At 40.8% G+C, this 19,312-nt stretch overlaps 2 protein-coding genes across 2 annotated transcripts; both read left to right on the top strand.

Annotated features, from left to right (window-relative positions):
* The first annotated feature begins 888 nt into the window (after nt 1–888).
* On the top strand, nt 889–8,178 carry LOC104444538 (mechanosensitive ion channel protein 10). The gene is made up of 6 exons (XM_010058230.3): nt 889–2,043; nt 2,976–3,289; nt 6,754–6,877; nt 6,998–7,291; nt 7,375–7,577; nt 7,695–8,178. The coding sequence occupies exons 1-6, from the start codon at nt 1,069–1,071 to the stop codon at nt 7,969–7,971; spliced, it is 2,187 nt and encodes a 728-aa protein (XP_010056532.2). The 5' UTR covers nt 889–1,068; the 3' UTR covers nt 7,972–8,178.
* A 4,048-nt stretch (nt 8,179–12,226) lies between these two features.
* Nucleotides 12,227–18,842, top strand: LOC104446430 (mechanosensitive ion channel protein 10-like). Its single transcript, XM_010060283.3, has 6 exons — nt 12,227–12,760; nt 13,307–13,620; nt 17,600–17,723; nt 17,842–18,135; nt 18,227–18,429; nt 18,548–18,842. The coding sequence occupies exons 1-6, from the start codon at nt 12,227–12,229 to the stop codon at nt 18,822–18,824; spliced, it is 1,746 nt and encodes a 581-aa protein (XP_010058585.2). The 3' UTR covers nt 18,825–18,842.
* Nucleotides 18,843–19,312: the final 470 nt, after the last annotated feature.

Below are 19,312 nucleotides of genomic sequence, written 5' to 3'. Positions count from 1 at the left end.
TCGCCTTCGCCGCCAATTGACCCTTGACAAATTGCTATCGAGGTTGTGCCTCTCTCTCTCTCGGATTGGCCCTCGACACCTCAGGTCAATGTCCAAGGTCGAGGTGGCGGGAGAGAGAGAGGTGATGCTTTTACAGGCAATGGAGGAGCCAAATCACGATGGAACTTCCGTTTAGGTTACATTTAAACATGTAGTCAATTAAATTGAAGGTGTTTTTGTATGAATAATTTTATTTTATTTTGCAAATTAACTTTGTGACTTTACGTGTTTAGTTTGCGGAAATAATCAATCAATGGAAAACCATTTACAATTAATTAAAATATGCATGTTAGGAAAAATTCAATGAGAACATATTTTTTAGGATCATTTTTCTTAATGACAAAGTTTTATCTGAAATAAATACACCCTGAAATTGTTTGAAGGAAGCTTTTCCCACGAGGGAAATATCGTGCAATATAAAGCATCCTCTAATAGAGATAATGACTTCCTTCATGTGAATCTTCCGTGTAAAAAGATTGTGTGTGTGTATATATATTAACAGTAGGATGATTGATATAGAAAACCAAAAAGGTAGAAATTCAAGACCGAACTTTAAGTTTTTTGGTATCATTTGTGGAAGGGACAATATATATAAATATCTTGTTTCACTAAAATTGCTCTAATTAGGATCCGTATAAAGCCTCACATCTCCAAAGTCATCAAACCAAAGCCTTCAGAGAAAATATTAGGTAGAACCTTAATTCTAGCTTGTCAAAATCCCAATTCATAAATCCCAATTCATTTATCGAGTGATACTTGTCATCTAGGCTCACCGCATCAGAACCCCTCTCCTCTCGAAAAATATGAGATAGAGCTCTAATACCAAGGTGTAAAAATCCCAATCCATTCATTGGACAATATGCGTTGTCGGGCCTACCGCGCCAGAACCCCTATCTAATATATTCTCAAGGCTTCCTCTCTTTCTCTTCTCAATGGCAACCCTGCCATCTTCAAGGAAATAACAGAGCAAATCTTCTTCTTCTCCAAAGGCAACCTTCACCTGCGTGCTCTCTCCCTCTCTCACCAGCCATGGACGTTGCAGACGCAGATCTCAACCTTGTCAACTACACGACCGACCACGTAATCCTACTCGCTAGCGTGGACCAACCAAAATCCATCCTCAAAGCCTCTCCCGCCACCACCGCCGCTGCCGCCGCCGCCGATCCAACCGTCCAACCCCCGTCCCGAACCAAAACCCTCCGCCGCCTCGCCTTCTCCAAACCCAAGTCCCGCTTCTCCGAACCCGCTGCCTTCCCGTTCTCTCCCAAACCAGCCAACACCATCTTCGAAGGCCCTGACGAGCTCCAGCCCTCAAACCCCCTGCCCGAACCCACCACCACCTCCTCCTCGTGCTCTTCCGACGACGACGACGAGGACAAATGGCTCGACGACGACGACGAAGACGAACACCAGAGAAAGCACCATAGGTGGCACCGCAATAACAAGATCAACAAGCGGGCCGCCATCGAGTGGACGCTCTTCCTCATCATCACCACCTGCCTCGTCTGCTCCCTCACGATCGAGCCCCTCTCTTGCCGAGACGTCCTCGGCCTCAAGCTGTGGAAGTGGTGCGTGATGGTGCTGGTCCTGTTCTGCGGCCGCCTCGTCTCCGGGTGGGCCGTGGGGCTTCTCGTCTTTCTCATTGAGCGCAACTTCATGCTCCGCGAGAAGGTCCTCTACTTCGTGTACGGCCTCCGGCGGAGCTTCCAGAACTGCGCGTGGCTCGGGCTCGTGCTCGTCGCGTGGGTGATAATGTTCCCGAACGTGCAGGGTGGCAACTACCAGGTGGTGAAGCGGACGTTCCGGACGCTGGTGGCGGTGCTCGTCGCGGCCACTTTCTGGCTGGTGAAGATCGTGCTGGTGAAGGTGCTGGCGTCCTCGTTCCACGTCACGACCTTCTTCGACCGGATGAAGGAGAGCGTGTTCCACCACTACGTCCTCGACGCGCTCTCCGGCCCGCCGCTGGAGGAGGCGGAGAGGGAGGCTCCACGGCACGGCTTGCAGGTGAAAAATGTTGGGATTTCTTGCTTCTACATGGTGCAATAAAGCTCAAATTATCTCAACATTTTTGTCACATCGATTTCCCGTGAGACTATACATATATAAAATCATTTGATTTAAGGACCATCGATTTTTTCTCCTTCTTCAATGAATATCCTTTTTACTTTCATAAGAATGAGCGCAAAACAGGCCATTGGCCATTTCAATTTAACCTCCTCGTACAAACGAATACTCAATTTGGAACTATTTGGTCTTTGAGTCATGGCCACCTTCGTTAAGTCAGCCTAACTTACTTTATTTTAGCTTTATGGTTATGCCCTAACTACGCTGAGCTATAATAGATTAATTAATTATGCTATGGGTGAAGTCCTGCAATTTTTTTTTTTTTTATAGTACTCATTATATTTTGAAGTTGCAAAGATAATGAGGTAGTTTTCAAAAAAAAAGAAAAAAAAGAAAAAAAACTATTGTAAAGTGGTGAATATGTGGAGCTGCTGCACGTTATAGTTGTGTTTTAGGCACCTTATAAAAGTTACAACACTCTTTTCTTATTTGGGATAAAATTGTGGTAAGAAAGTAATATTAAATAATAAAGAAATGATTAAATGACAGTATTTAGTTTACTATAATAATAACAGCGTGTTCAGAATAATAAAAAATTATTATAAATTATTATGAAATCCACTCTTTCAAGAATTTGTAACTCATAATAAACTGTTATTCTTATAATAACTCAAAAACTATTATACTAGCAAAACTCTAAATAGAATACAAATAAAAGTACTATTAAATCTACTTCCAGCAATCAAAGTTGCGTTGCAACCCCGTTGTGAATCCTTACTCAATGCACATCGCCAAGATTAGTTAAGGTGAAAACTGAGATACTCAATATCATCTAAGAGTGCTCCGGTTAGTGACCTCTTTGGTATAACTAGGTTTCGAAGTCTCTGCCGGCGAGGTTGAGGAACAACACGCCGGCTCAACGACAACTACTGATGGCGACGAAGTCCAAGAGGTTCGGTTCAAGGAAGATCGACATGGAGAAGTTGAAGAAGCTCAGCATGAAGAGCCGGCCCTCGGCTTGGACCGTGAAGCGGCTCATCAACTACGTCCGCTTCTCCGGCCTGTCCACCATTTCTCGCACCGTCGACGACTTCACCAAGGCCGAGTCCTCCGAGATCAACAGCGAGCGGGAGGCCAGGATCTGCGCCCACAGGATCTTCAAGAATGTTGCCAACCCTGGTGCCAAGTAAGTCTCTCTCTATACTGTACCATTTTTTATTAGAGCAAGCCGGTTACATTTCAAAAAATTCTGTGACCAAACCCGACACGATTTTCACTTACAAAACACAAGTTTTCGCTTCAAGAATTTGTGTAGATTAGTTGTAATTGGCTGTCCACCACGTTCCCCATAGACTGAGAAGATGCAATGGTTTCTCCCCCACCTTGGCTAGACAGTAGTTATTATCATTAATCATCATTGTATGGTGTCTTTCTTTAGCCAAACGTCCGAGGTGTTGCATCATTAAGGTGGCCGCTTATAATATTGATGAGGTGCATGACATGATCAAAAGTATCGACATTAACACTCTCCATGCGTGCCAGTTGCCACATAATTATAACGAATCGGGGTGTTTTCGTTCTTTATGTGACTCCGAAAGCGGAGCATGACAACGAAAGGTGGTCCCTCTTTTCGACTTACCCTCATTTTGCCGAATCTTCTATTAATTAGTGAACAGAAAACCACATATATGTATTATTATTTATCATATATATATGTGTATATATATGTGCGTATTTGATTGGGTGGCGGGTCTTGCTAAGTCACTACTCACTAGTCACTAGTTACCACTAGTTACCACATGTGCTCAAATTGATAGAGATGCCTAGTGACGAGGGTCACAAAAAAAAAGGGGCTTTTGCCATAGGCCTTATCCATCATTTCTTGTCAGGAGATGGGCGGCATCTTTTGTTGCATGTTTATATATTTTAGAGTCTGCTTTGAATAATGTTTAGACTAATTTCATTAGATTAGATCATTCGATCCGATTAACACGAAACCGGGTTAGAAGATCCCTCTAAAAGACATAAGATACTAACACAAAACCATGTTGTTTACGATGTGATTCAATTTTTGCGGGTAAAGATCCTTGAAGGAGCATCGTATTTGGTAGAGGATCCATGTCTGACCATCATGTCTCCCGTTAAACGGGAAGAAGTGGTACCGCAACTAATTATTGCACCCGCTTGCTATAACCAACCAATTCATGGTTGGATTTGCGGGACCTGGCAATCGAGCACACCACCAAAAAGGTCCCAACTTTTAATTCAAACCCCCTAAATTTGCCTTTTCTCTCTCCTCTGCCATGCCCTAGTTGCCCCGTCTCTAATGTCGTCGCCGACCCCGCGGCCTACCTCTGAGCTCGATGGCAAGAACTAGGCTGCCTAGATCCACCCAATTGCCCCTCTATCTCTCTCCTCTTCCACCTCCTCGCTTTGCATTGCTGGGTCGAGAACAGATGGTGATCATTGAAGTCGCACAAGCCACCTACAACATCTATTAACCCCGCTTCGACTTCGGATTGGAGCCGATTCTAAGTCACCGATGTAGGATCGATTCAGATTCGGGGCCGAGTTAGAGCCCTAGATCTTAGATTTAGAGGCTCGATCGAGCTCTAGATCTTAGGCCTAAGGCTCGACCGAGCTCCACCTGAGGCAGGCCTCAGATTTCAGGTTGTTGTGGTCGCCCGTGGTCCTGATCGACAAGGGAACTTATGGGTGAAAAACAACATATTTGTCATGTGGTTGTCTATGTCTGTGTCAAGGACAAGTTGACTCCCATATTGCGCCATATTGATTGGCGAGACTATATAGTAATTGTGGAAGTGGACCTAACAAAAAAAGCTGCAAACTTATCACCCACCATTAAAAGCCCATTGCCATCTTTTTAACATGCCATTCCATTCCCCCACGCGCAAGCATCATCGATCACAATCTTGAATCGAATTCGAAATTGTGGATCCTTTCTTTCATGCCCACCAAGGAACAGAAAAAAAAGTCAATTCTTTCTGCCTCCCTTTTCTTCTTTGCTTTTGTGTGGTTTTGGCAGTTTTGTGGATCCTCAATAACAAAAAAAAAACATGACGGATGCAGGGAGGGACCTCAAGGAAATCGCAAAATAAACGTGGCATTTTAGGGATAGGATGAAGGACAATGAAGTACTTTGAGTACAGTAAAATGCCCACATCAATGTTGAGGTTGCTTTTTCAAAAAGAAAAAAAAAACATTTGCTTTCCTATGTCGCTAATCTGAAAAAGAAAATTGATAGAGAAAGTTAACAGTCGCCTAATTTCTCTTTGGTAACTTACCACACTTTTACGAAATTAGAAACTCTTTTGCTAGTATGCAAATTACCGAATCTTTTATTATCTTTTACCAATTTTCAATTATCTTTCTTATTGGAACAAAAAAAATTGTCTTCTTTGGTATGAAACTGTATAATCCTGTGAATTTTATGTACCCACCATATGTTGGAAAGCATTATATTGTATCACAAACTGGTGTCTAACTATATAAGTTTTTCTTATCAAATTATCTCTAACAAAAAGAAAGCTAATTTGGAAGTAAGGCCGACTGATTTATTTTTAAGTGGGTAGACTTGTTTTGGGAGGTAATTTAGTTGAATTTAGGAGTGGTAGTTCAAGTGGTGTTATCATGTTCGTACTGGATATTAGTGTTATCACCAAAAAAGAACTTAACGTGGTCATAAAGTTTTCTGATTGAAAATGGCTGCAAATGTATCATTTCGTGTCAATTTCAAACTAACCGTCTCGTAAAATTTGAGTTACTCAATGAATTTATTGGTGTTTGAGTCGCGTGCTTTATCGCACGTAAAGAATTGCACCCCTTTCATTTCATTTTTTTTCTTTCAAACAGTCAAAAGCCCATCGTCTCCATGGATCTTTTTTATTTTTTTTCGTTATTTTGTTTGCTATCAGGCAACATAATATTGTTGAATTATTTGATATTACTTGCTTATGGGTTTCGATGGCTTTATGTTCATTTAGTCTTCCTCCACCTAATTATCTGCTTAAACTTTTGGATTGGACTTTTTAATACCGTGTGTTCTACAAAAGTAGCGAAGTGAGTAACAAGGGGAAAAGGCTTGTGTAGATTAGGCGCATGACTGGAGTTTGATCTCTTACATCTCATGTTTGAGTTTCTTACCAGAACCGTCTTGCGTTTAACCTGGTTCATAAGGTTTTGAGGTGTTGGGGCTGAAATTTACCGTAAAGTGACTTCTTTATCATTTTTTAAAAAAGGATAAGATCAAAGATATGCATGCAATGAGTATACTGAGGATGACAAGCTTAGAGTAAGCAGTAAATTATATGAGCCTGGATATCCCTTGTGAGATCAGCTTGGCTGTCGAATACGGATGTTTGAGGAGAAACCCTTGTTAGGTTAAACAGGTCCTTTGGCAGCAAGATACTCTGAGCTAATGCGTTATTGCATACAACGTGACCACTGACCATGTAATCTCCTTCATCAGTGGACGCATGTTAATCACAGCTTCATCCCGAGGAAAGATTTTTACTCTAATCTGGACATACCCATGATGTTGAAAAAGAAGTTTTCTCCTCTTTTGCTCTAGAGTCACTAAGTTGGTTGTGCATCTGATCTCTCGCCTGTCTCGTGATCGCCGCGACACAGGTACATAGAAGAAGAGGATCTACTGAGGTTCCTGAAGAGAGAGGAAGTACACACCATATTTCCGCTCTTTGAAGGCGCAATGGAGACCGGAAGAATTACAAAGTCTTCCTTCAGAAATTGGGTGGTAATAATGCTTTCGTAAATTTTTTTCATTCTAAGTATGCTTTGGAAATTTATGGAGGGAAAAGGTTAATTGAAGCCTCATTTTGGCAATCTGCAATCTTTTGATTCTCTGCAATGGTAGGTGCATGCCTATTTTGAGCGCAAGGCGCTCGCGCATTCCCTCAACGACACGAAGACTGCAGTGCAGCAGCTGCACAAGTTGGCGAGTGCCATCGTCGTGGTGATCATAATCGTCGTCTCTCTCCTGGTCATGGGGCTGGCCACCACCAAGGTGATCTTTGTGGTCACCTCGCAACTGCTGCTGGTGGGGTTCATGTTCCAAAACACCTGCAAGACTATATTCGAGTCCATCATCTTCGTCTTCGTGATGCACCCTTTTGACGTCGGTGACCGCTGCGTAGTCGACGGCATTCAGGTGGCACTTTGCTCAAAATAACTAAGGATTTATAATTACAATCCCGAAACCGCTACAAGAGATGGTCTTTTTCCTTTCTGCAGATGATTGTAGAGGAAATGAACATTCTGACGACCGTGTTCCTGCGTTACGACATGGAGAAAATTTATTACCCGAATTCGGTCCTCCTCACGAAGCCGATTAGCAATTTCAGGAGAAGCCCGGACATGGGTGATGCTATTGATTTCACCATCGACGTTTCCACTTCGATCGACACCATCAATGCTCTCAAGAAGGCCATACAATCGTAAGTAGAACTGATGCCATCAATCTGCATATGTGACAATGAAGTTACATATGTTAAAAACTTGTCAAAACAAGGTGAAAAGCACGCCATGCTAATTAGCAGGATGTGTGAATTCAGGTACATAGAGAGCAAGCCGAAGCATTGGAGCCCTAAGCACGTGGTGCTAGTGAAGGAGATCGAGGACGTGAACAAGATGAAGATGAGCCTGTGCGTCCAGCACACGATGAACCACCAGAACTATGGCGAGAGGAGCAGCCGGAAGTCGGAGCTCCTCCTGGAATTGAAGAGAATTTTCGAAAACTTGGACATCAAGTATCATCTCCTGCCTCAGGAGGTCCATCTCTCCCAGATCAACCTGCCTGCTGGCGCTGCGAGATTTGCCAATGTCATTTGATTTTGATTTTGATACGATGTATTGACTCTCTCTCTATAACGAGCATCGTGCCTATGCGAATGTCATATATTGGGGTAACGATGAGGATTGAAGTCATATTGAGGTGTGAGTAATGTTATTAGCGAAATGTCAAGAAACAATGTGTTGATCCATCTTGTACAATGGAACTGATAAAGTCTTTAGTATTCAATCGTACTTTCTGGTGTACTCAGTCTTTGCTCATCGTGAGACTACTGTAATTCTGCAACCGAATCAATGACATGACTGATTTATCCAAGAAAAAAAGAGAAAATTTCCCATGTGCTGATATAGGCCTTCGTCGTTCAACCTTAGAAAGGAATCGTCACTGTTCACTGGCAGCTTTCTGCTGAGAATATCCCAGATTGCAGTTTGTGCTGCTGAGAAGAACAAGAACATTGGAATCAATGTATGAAAATCCATAAGCAATGTTTGCAGCTTTACAAGCAGTCAGACAAAGCCAAAAGATGGGCGAAATGTTTACTATATTTAAATATAATTGACACCCTTGATATTTGAAAACTCACTGTTATAGTGCACTTTTGGAATGTGTGTATCATGTAGGCTTTCCCGAATCTTAAATTTTGTATCTAAAAAGCTAAGTGAAGCTGTGTTATAGTATTTTTCTTGTTTCGTTAACTTACAGAACTTGAAAGTTAATTAAAAAATTTGGGTTTTGTTGATGTTATTCGAGCATTACATATACAAACAAGATTCACGGACGACGGTTGCATGTCAAAAGTGCAAAAAATTATTGCATGCACCCAATTTAGTTGGGACGGTGCACATGAATTTTATATGGGACTTACTGGTCTAATGGATGACGTGTTGAACTTATAATTTTCTTAAATTTGTAGCTCTAATATAATTTTGGAGAGAAATGAGAAGAACACTGTCCTTTCATGCTATGGGGAAAGACGATCTATGTTCACAAATTTAGTCCGTGGAACAGAATGACTTGTTGATCCGATTCAGAGAGAGGTGATCTTCAAGGTGCTTAATTAAACAAAAAAGAAACCTTTTAGATCATAGCCCCCACCCCCCAAAAAAAAAAAAAAAAAACTCTGCTGATCATTATGTTTTTAATGACATTGTTGGCAATTTCTTGTTTAAATTTATGCAATGTAAACATGTATAGAGATAATTAGAGAGTTAATCTACTACATAAATAAAAAATATATGATATTTATTAAGAGAAATGATATCATAAGTACCTAATTTTTTTTCTTAGGGTGCAATTTGGCCTTATTCAATTATGTACGCATATCTTTTTTTGAAAAGATATTTAATTGGATGAAGAAAATTGAGCATAAGATTGTAAGAGATTTACATGCGATGGGAAGTGTTAGTATAATTGTGTGTTGCTTAATACATGCTTATGACGTGTCTTATATACATCTATCTAAGTGATGTGGGATCATGAACTTTTATATAAAATAAAAAAAAAACAAAAGTGATTGTTTACAACTTATATTACCTTATTTTATGAGGGTTGATGCCCACCATTTTATATTAGTAGATGAACAAAAAAATGTCAGTAGCTCTTCATCCACTTTAGGATGATCAATTGTGTTACCGCATACCAAAATCTTGCTCATGTTATATAATAGACAAGTGCAATACGTCAAACATGATTTTCCAAATTATATACGGACTTTTAACTTTGTGCATTGTACAATGTTCACTCCATCTAATTGTAATTAAGTTCAACAGATCTTGAAGCATAAATTCATAATTTTACGACATTTTGCCCTTCGAAATTGAAAAGCATAACATCTTAAAATAATCTTTGCATTTTACAATGTCGCGAGGCTTAGTTGTACTCAAATGCAAATGTGAGCCCTCACCCTATGCCATTTCGTATGATTGAGAAGTCAATGTATGGTTAAGTATTTTTCTTGAAATTAAAGTGATAACTAGTACCAGTTAGGGCTAATACCACGAAAAACCTCAAATTGGTAAATTTATAACAAATTTACTCAAAACTAATTTTTTGACTACCATAAGCCCAAACCGATAAATCTGTGACAAATTTATCCTCCGTCAGTTTCCGTTAAATTTTATAGTCAAATTGCTGAGTTCAATAACGTATGAGGTAGTGGAATGTACCAATTTGAAATTTTACCATTTGTTTGTCATATGTGTACTAATTTGTAATTTTTTGTAGTATTAATTCAATTTAACATAAACTAACAAATGACAAATTTGTCACAAACATACCAGTTTAGGGTTTTTGGTGATAAAAAAATTAGTTTTGAGAAAATTTATCAAAAATGTATCACTTTTGGGTTTTTTGTGATATAAACTCTATTTAAAATCTAATTGGTGAGCCTTCTTCCATAGTTGATTACTTTAGCCCGCACATATAAAACCTTAGCTAAAACAAAGTCTCTTCTTCCTCAACTCATCTTTTCTCTACACCACGTCCAACTACTACGTTGTCATGGCCATCGCCACCTTCACCGACGATTAAACTCTAGGGGTGATCGGTTTCTAGTCCGATCTAGTACTACCCAGGGATCGGGCACCAAATTGGATGGACCGGTTCCTTGTTTTTGTAATCGAGAATTGGACCGCCTAGTCCTAGGACTAGCCTGATCTGGCTCCAGGGCAATTCATTAGAAACAGTGGAAGAGGGAGGGAGGGAATGGACGTGAATGAGCCAAACTTTCTTAACTCCCACTGGAATCAAAGTCATGCTCACTAGATACATGGTGCAAGAGAGGTAGTCATGCTCGCTAGATGCATGGTGCAAGACAGCTACCTCTCTGAACATTAATCACATTATACCTGAGCCATGGGTCAATGGGATAAAAAGAGCGCACACCCAACAACGAAAAAATGTTGGATTTGCATAAACTGGAAGGATCCAAGTCAAGACCTGATCCCAGATGCCTCCCAATCCCAAAGCAAGAGGCGAGAGGCTGAGAGGTAAGACCGCTAGAGGCAAGAGGCAGAGCGATTAAGTTTAGACATATAAAAAATAAAAAATATATATATTTTTGGTTTGGTCTAATCTGGGTGGTTCGGTTCCCATGGAGCCTGGAACCAGACCAAAAATCATCGGTTCCTATTCTGTGAAATTGAAAATTAGACCGAATAGTCTGATTCCAGCAGTTCTAATTTTGTCGGTCCATGTTGCCTCACACTTATTGAACCCTCATAAACCGCTACCAAGAAGGGTGGTCAGTGCTTTTACAGGCAACGGCGGAGCCGATGGCAGTGGACCAAATGTTGCAATGAAACTAGGTGTTGGTTAGCGATGAGGGTTAGAACACTGACTGGTTGGAGAAAAGGCATGGGCGTTGCTCTTTTTCTTTTCATCTCCTTTTTGTCTTGTCAAGCTTCCATTTAGGTTACATTTAAACATGTAACCAATCGATTTGAGAATGTTTGGAGAAAATTTCCTGTGCAGCACAAACTAGAAGGAAACCATGGAGAGAACCATTGAATTCCAAAGTAGATAGAGAATTCTTATCAGATCGATTGTGGATATAAACGATTATTGCGATTGGATGGTCGATAAGTGGAAGAGTGGGGTTTCAAAACTGGCTTTAGACAAATATATCATTTACCGAAAGGTGAACATATGAATTCTTTTTTTCTTTCACCCACGTTTGATTTGATAATGATCCACGTGGAACGTCACGTCTCCAAAGCGAGCAAGCCAAAAGCTACCTACCTTTCTCTTCCCAATGACAATTGCAATCAACTATATAGCCATGCTATCTTCAAGGAAAACAAGCAAGCTCCCACTTCATCAAAAGCGAACTTGGCCTGCATAGTCACTTTCTATCACCACCATGGACGTTCAAAACGCAGAGCATGACCTTGACAACTACATGAAGGACCACGTAATCCTACTCACTTGTATAGACCAACCAAACTCGACACTCAAACACTCGGTCGCCGCCGCCGCCGCCGCCATTGCTGAACCGACCCTCCATACCCCATCCCAAACCAAAACCCTCCACCGCCTCCCCGTCTCCAAACCCAAGTCCCGCTTCTGCGAACCCGCCACCTTCCCGTTCTCACCCAAATCCACCACCACCATCTTCAAAGACCCAGAAGAACTCCAACCCCACCCCCATCCGAACCCACCACCTCCTCCTCCGATGGTGATGATGATGAGGACGACGACGACGAATGGCTCGATGATGATGAAAACGAACAGAAGAGAAATCACTGCAGGAGGCGCCGGAATAACAAGATCAACAAGCAGGCCGCCGTTGAGTGGATGCTCTTCCTTGCCATCACTACCTGCCTTGTCTGCTCAATCACGATTGAGCCCCTTGCAGACCGTGTCGTCCTCGGCCTCAAGCCGTGGAAGTGGTGCGTGATGGTCCAAGTCGTCTTCTGTGGCCGCCTTGTCTCTGGGTGGGCTGTGGCGCTCCTCGTCTTCCTCATCGAGCGCAATTTCATGCTCCGGGAGAAGGTCCTCTACTTCGTGTACGGCCTCTGGCGGAGCTTCCAGAACTGCGCGTGGCTCGGGCTTGTGCTCATCGCGTGGGTGATTATGTTCCCGAACGTGCACGGGGGCGATTACCAGGTGGTGAGGCGGGCTTTCCGGACGCTGGTTGCGGTGCTCCTCGCGGCGACCTTCTGGCTGGTGAAGATCGTGCTGGTGAAAGTGCTGGCGTCGTCATTCCACGTCGCCACCTTCTTCGACCGGATGAAGGAGAGCGTGTTCCACCACTATGTGCTCGACGCGCTCTCCGGCCCGCCGATGGAGGAGGAGGAGAGGGAGGCTCCGCTCCGACACGGCTTGCAGGTACAAAATATTGGGGTTTCTTGCACGTACAAGGTGCATGTGAACTCATAATACACTATTAGGAATAATTTGGTCTTCAATTCATGTTCACCTCCGTTTAATCAGCCCAAATTATTTTATTTTAGCTGTAATTATGCCTTAACACTGTTAACGCTATAGTTATGCTGTGAAGTTAAGTCCTGCAATTTATTTATTTATTTGATAGTACATAAAATAGCTTGAAGTTCCACCAAAGATGAGGTATTTTCCACAAAAACTATTGTTAAGTGCTCAATATGCAGAGATGCTACGCTATATAAGCTGTATTTTAAACTCTGTATAACTACTATAGTACTCTTTTTATAAGATAAAATTGTCATAAGAAGGTTATACTAAATAAACTCCAAACGAAAAATACGGTCAAATCTACTTCGAGCAATCAAGGTCATGTTGCAAACATATGTCGACGTTGTGAGATGATTGTGGAGATTAGTCAAGTTGAAACATCCTATCCTCAATATTATTTTAAGATAATCCTCCACTTCATGACAACTTTGGTTCCACTAGGGGTTCAAGTCTTTGCCGGTGAGGCTGGGAGACGGGACGTTGGCTCAGCAACAACCGCTGGTGGTGACGAGGTTAGAGAGGCTCGGGTCAAGGAAGATCGACATGGAGAAGTTGAAGAAGCTGAGCATGAAGAGGCGACCGTCGGCATGGACCGTGAAGCGGCTCGTCAACTTCGTCCGCTTCTCCGGCCTGAGTACCATTTCTCACACCGTCGATGGCTTCGCCAAGGCCGAGTCTTCCGAGATCAACAGCGAGCGGGAGGCCAGGTGCTGTGCCCACAGGATCTTCAAGAACGTTGCCAACCCCGGTGCCAAGTAAGTGATTGCCAAACAATGCTAATGTGAAATTACCTTACCCTCTGTGCTTATTGTTTGCTTATAGCAGTTTACTACATCAAATCAAACACACTTTAAGGATCTGTCATGGGATCTACACTGGTACTCACTTGAAAAGAACAAATTTCCACTTCAAGAATTTGGGGATAATTAACAAATGAATAAATCCTAAACCCGTTGTACGAATATCATTTTAGTGATAAACTGCCCAATTTTGCTAATATAGCTCTTAAGTTTTTGCGCGAAATCCTAATGTAGTTCTTCCGACCAATTGTCATTGAAAATTGCTAATGTAGAATTCAATAATTGCTGACCATCATACATGATGGACTGCAATTGACAACTTTACTCTAGATGAAGTCCTACATGTATCACCACATTAGCAATTTCTAATAGTAAATTAATTGAAAAAATTACATTAGGATTTTGTTCAAAATTTTAAGACAATGGTGGTAAAATTGCATAATTTAAGAATGAATTGGTATCCGTATAATAAATTTAGGACCGAATTGATAGTTACATACAAGAACTTTGTGTGATGGTTGACCATCCACCCCATTCCTAGTAGACTAAACACTTCCAATATTTTCTCCTCGTTGAAACTGGATTAGTGAGTAATTACATCATTAATCATCAGTGCGTGGTGTCTTTCTTTAGTCAAACGTCCTAGGTTTTACATCACTAAGATGGTCTTTTGGACATTACTAAGGTGCTTTCGTGGATTGTGTGGCTCCGAAAGTGGAGCACGATGAAGGAAAAGATGGCCCCTCTTTTTAAGGAAACTCTCATTTTGCCCCCATCTTCTGTCAATCAATGTACGGGAAACCCAAAAAAGAATTACTTAAGTATGTACCACGGCTTCTATTGAGTGGTGGGCCTCGCTAAGTCACTACTCTCGCCACAATGCCGAATATTTGATTGGGACATTAGGGACGTGCGTCACAAAGGGGATCCCACTTGGAAAAAAACCACCTAAAAGTCTAATATTATGTTAATTTGCAATATGATTGACTTTTTGTCTTTTTGCAAATCAAGACATTTATTCATCTCCTCACGAATCTCATCTATCTATCGGTAAGAACCTTATTTTCATCAATTGAGTGGTTAAAATCCATCGAGACCTGAAAGGAGCATTGAATGTGATAGATGATTCATATTTGACTATCACGTCTCCCATAAAATGAGAAGAAGTGATGGTGATATCGATTACTATACCCACTCTTTATAATCATTATATTGATTGTTGGATTTATGGCACAAAAAAATTGAACAGACCATGAAAAATAATCACAACCATATGTTAAAACTTCCAATTTCCTCTTTTCTCTCTCATCCCTTAGTTGTGCTGTTGCCATTGTCCCAAAGTCCCAATGTCGTCGACGAAACTGAGCCACCTAGATCCATCCATGTGTGCCTCTATCTCCCTCCATAAAAAAACAATCACAACCATATTAGTAGGTACTCTGTTCTCCACTCAAAATTCAATTTATCTAATCGAATTATTAAATAAACAAAAATTAGCTCTCAATAATTGTACTCTCTAAGTGGATTTTCATGATATATTAAGTCGAGGGATCTGTAATTATGTAGTCTCGAAACCACCCAAACTCTTCATCAAAAGGACAGGACTAGATGGGTTTTTAAAATTATCCCGTGAGTTCTCAGTTTATTAATCCTCGGAAATGTCAAAGTCCTTGTCTAAAAATAGCTTACGTAAGGGTGGAAAAACAACATATTTTTCATGTGGCTGTCTAGGTGGGTGTCCGTCGAAGACAAGTTAGATTTCCACATTGCGCCGCATTGATTGGCGATTATCATTTGCTAATTATTCAAGTGGACCAACGGGAAAAAAAAGGTTGTGGAATTACAATCCACCGTTGAAGCTCGTTGTGATCTCTGCGTATAATGCGCAAGCGTCATCAATCACAATCTTGACTGGAGTTTGAATTGTGGATCCTCATTCATTCATGTCCACTAGGACAAGAAAGAGACCCGCGTGGTCACTGAGAAAATAGTAATAACGAACAAAAGGTGACATTCACAGAAAGAGACCTCAAAAAGATGGTAAAAGAAATGTTGCATTTTCGAGATAGGAGGAAAAAATTATAATACTATGATTACAGAAAAATGCTCAAATCAATTTTAAGGACGATTCTACTATTCTGTCGAATGATTCTTTTGCTCTGTTGGCAAACTTAAAAAGGAATTGGTCAGTGTCTGAAAAATATTGGCAAAAAAAATCGCCAATCATAGAATTCTTGGATAACTTGTTGGTAATTTACTGTCACATTTACGAATTGACAACTATTCTTTCTTAGAATGCCAATTACCAACTTTTTTTTATCCCTTACCGACTTTCAGATATCTATTTTATCAATGTCTTAAACTTATCAATTCTTACATGAATGGATCAAAATTTATTTGAGATGTTTACTAGCTTCTTTTCAATTAAATTATCAACTAGTTGTAAATTACCAACTTTCTTTTGAATTACTTACCAATATTGATTTGTTTTTAACCTTCTCAACTTTTGTATGAATTTTTGATAACCTTTATTCGCATGACTTAACAACTCTTCTCATGCTAGGTTATTTACTAGTAATAGTTTGCCAAATCTCTTTTGAGTTGCTTACCAACTTTAATTATTTATCTTTAACTTTACAAACTTTTCTATGACTTACCAGTTTTTATTTGTCTTACTTACCAATATGTTAAATTTATCAACTTATTTTAGATAGTACTAACCTTAATTAAAGTGATTACCTTCTTTTTTTTTGTCAATTAATGCATCAACTGGTTTTGCATCATCAACTTTAACTTAAGTTAGTCACTAACGTTTAGTTGATTTTATTTAAATTACCAACTATTCTTATCTCCGACCAAAAAACAAACACTCCTCTTATTTGTTAGAAACTTTCATTTAACCTTTTCCTTACCAAGGAATTTAATTTATCGACTATTAAAATTACCAATCTTTATGTGAATAGCGTACCAATTTTCTCCAACTAAATGACTTACTAGTATAGATTATCAACTTTGATCTAAGTCGTTTACTAATGTTTATTTGCTTTTTTTAATACACTAATGTTTCTATAGAGTTACCACTTTTATTTGTCTTGCTTGCCAACTTTTAGGATTCATCAACCTCTATTATAGTGATAACCAACTTTTTCTCCGATTAGATTATCAATTGATTTTGTATTACAACTCTTATTTGAGTTATCTATATATATATATAAAAGGCTTTGACATATAAAAATGGAAACTTTAGTGTAATGACTTGCCAACTTTTGTGTAAATTCAACTTTTGAACTTTGCAATAGCTTGTCATTCCACAGGAGTAGCTTAGTGAATAAAAAGTGACAATGTGTGTATGGATTGAGCACACAACATAGATTCGATTACTTACATCGTCAAGTGTAAGCAATCTTATGTTTGAATCACCTACCCAAAATTTAACTTGGCCCGTAAGATTTTCAGGTATTGGAGTGGGGCATTACTGAAAAAGATTTTAGGTGATTAGAAAGAGCAAAGACATGCGTCGATGAGTAAACTGAGAATGACAAGCTTATAGTGAGTTGTATATTAAATGAGCCTGGATATCCTTTGTGATCAGCTTGGCTGCTGAATTTAGATGTTAGATAGAAACCATCGTTAGATAAAAAAAGGTCCACTAGCAGCAAGATACTTGAGCTGATCATAGGCCATGCCAAGAAAGCAAATTAATGTGCTACCTCAACTCCGGAGAAAACTCCGTAGAAAACAATGCAATTCAAGTAATCTTCTTCATCAGTAGATACATGTTTGGTCACAGCTCCATCTCAAGGAAAGTTCATAACTTAGTCTGGACATAAGAATGATGTTAAAAAGCTATTTTTTCCCTCCTCTTTTGCTTCTAAGAGATGCATGTGGGTGCGCATCTGATCTCTCGCCCGTCTTGTGATTGCGGGCGACACAGGTACATAGAAGAAGAGGATCTGCTCAGGTTCCTGAAGAGAGAGGAAGTGCACACCATATTTCCGCTCTTCGAAGGTGCCATGGAGACCGGAAGAATTACCAAGTCTTCCTTCAGAAATTGGGTGGTAATAATGCTTGTGCAGTTTTATTCATTCTAAGTATGCCTTGAAAATCTATCGAGGAAAACTGTTCATTGAAGCCTCATTCTGGCGACTGCAATCTTTTCATTGTCCGCAATGGTAGGTGCATGCCTATTTCGAGCGCAAGGCGCTTGCGCATTCCCTTAATGACACTAAGACTGCTGTACGACAGCTGCACAAGTTGGCCAGCGCAATTGTCGTGGTGATCATAATCGTCGTCTCACTGCTGGTCATGGGGCTGGCCACTAGCAAAGTGATCTTTGTGGTCACGTCGCAATTGCTGCTCGTGGGGTTCATGTTCCAAAACACCTGCAAGACCGTGTTTGAGTCCATCATCTTCGTCTTTGTGATGCACCCTTTTGATGTCGGTGACCGCTGTGTCATCGATGGCATTCAGGTGGCACTTTGCTCAGAATAATTAAGTATCTGTGATTATAATCCAGAAACCGCTGCAAGAGCTGATGGATTATCCTCTTCCATTTCTCCAGATGATTGTAGAGGAAATGAACATTCTGTCGACGGTGTTCCTGCGGTACGACATGGAGAAAATTTATTACCCAAACTCAGCCCTCCTCACAAAGCCAATTAGCAATTTCAGGAGAAGCCCGGACATGGCCGATGCTATTGATTTCACCATCGACATGTCCACTTCGATCGACACCATCAATGCTCTCAAGAAGGCCATACAATCGTAAGTAGAACTGATGCCATCAATCTGCATATGCGACAATGAAGTTACATATACTGAAAACTTGACAAAACAAGGTGAAAAAGCACGCCATGCTAATTAGCAGAATGTGTGAACTCAGGTACATAGAGAGCAAGCCGAAGCATTGGAACCCGAAGCACTCGGTGCTAGTGAAGGAGATCGAGAATATGAACAAGATGAAGATGTCCCTGCGCGTCCAGCACACGATGAACCACCAGAACTACGGCGAGGGGAGCAGCCGGAAGTCGGAGCTCATCCTGGAATTGAAGAAGATGTTCGAAAACTTGGACATCAAGTATCATCTCCTGCCTCAGGAGATCCATCTCTCCCAGGTCAACCTGCCCACTGGCACTGCCAGATTTGCCAATGTCATGTAATTTTTATTTTGACACAATGTAGTGTCTCCTGTCTCTCCCTCTCTCTCTCTCTCTCAAATCTTGTGGTGTGTGAATGTTATTAGCAAGCTGTCAAGGACAATGTGTTGATCCATTTTGCACGATGGAACTGATAAAAGTCTTCTGTCTTTGCAAACTCAGAAAGAGGTCGTCATTGTTCAATTGAGAACGAGGCTTACGCGAGATTGCAATTCTTGCTGCTGAGATCAAACATTAACATTAGAATCAAAGTACTAAAGTCCACAAGCTACTGTAACGAGTGTCATCTTGGTACTTAGATATGTACTTATCAATGAAGGGGATCGAGTAATTATATATTTACCAACCGATGTCCCACACGTAAAGACAAAATTCGACCTCCAGCAATGTTTGCTGCTGTACAAGCATTCAAACGAGACCGACCGACGGACAAAACCTCAACTACATACATATAGTTGACACCTTCATGCGCCCGATTCCGTTGGGAGTAG

The sequence above is a fragment of the Eucalyptus grandis genome, chromosome 4, assembly GCF_016545825.1.
Source record: "Eucalyptus grandis isolate ANBG69807.140 chromosome 4, ASM1654582v1, whole genome shotgun sequence".
Taxonomy (NCBI): domain Eukaryota; kingdom Viridiplantae; phylum Streptophyta; class Magnoliopsida; order Myrtales; family Myrtaceae; genus Eucalyptus; species Eucalyptus grandis.
The sequence above is the reverse complement of the archived record's forward strand: the minus strand, read 5'-3'. Positions and strand labels throughout refer to the sequence as shown.

What these genes read in the sequence shown, in the direction of transcription:
- LOC104444538 (XM_010058230.3), top strand. Translation starts at nt 1,069, where the DNA reads ATGGACGTTGCAGACGCAGATCTCAACCTTGTCAACTACACGACCGAC. An exon ending in GCGTAGTCGACGGCATTCAG is followed by an intron (nt 7,292 to 7,374) that starts GTGGCACTTTGC and finishes TCCTTTCTGCAG; the next exon opens with ATGATTGTAGAGGAAATGAA. An exon ending in CTCAAGAAGGCCATACAATC is followed by an intron (nt 7,578 to 7,694) that starts GTAAGTAGAACT and finishes GTGTGAATTCAG; the next exon opens with GTACATAGAGAGCAAGCCGA.
- LOC104446430 (XM_010060283.3), top strand. Translation starts at nt 12,227, where the DNA reads ATGCTCTTCCTTGCCATCACTACCTGCCTTGTCTGCTCAATCACGATT. An exon ending in GTTGCCAACCCCGGTGCCAA is followed by an intron (nt 13,621 to 17,599) that starts GTAAGTGATTGC and finishes CGGGCGACACAG; the next exon opens with GTACATAGAAGAAGAGGATC. An exon ending in GTGTCATCGATGGCATTCAG is followed by an intron (nt 18,136 to 18,226) that starts GTGGCACTTTGC and finishes CCATTTCTCCAG; the next exon opens with ATGATTGTAGAGGAAATGAA.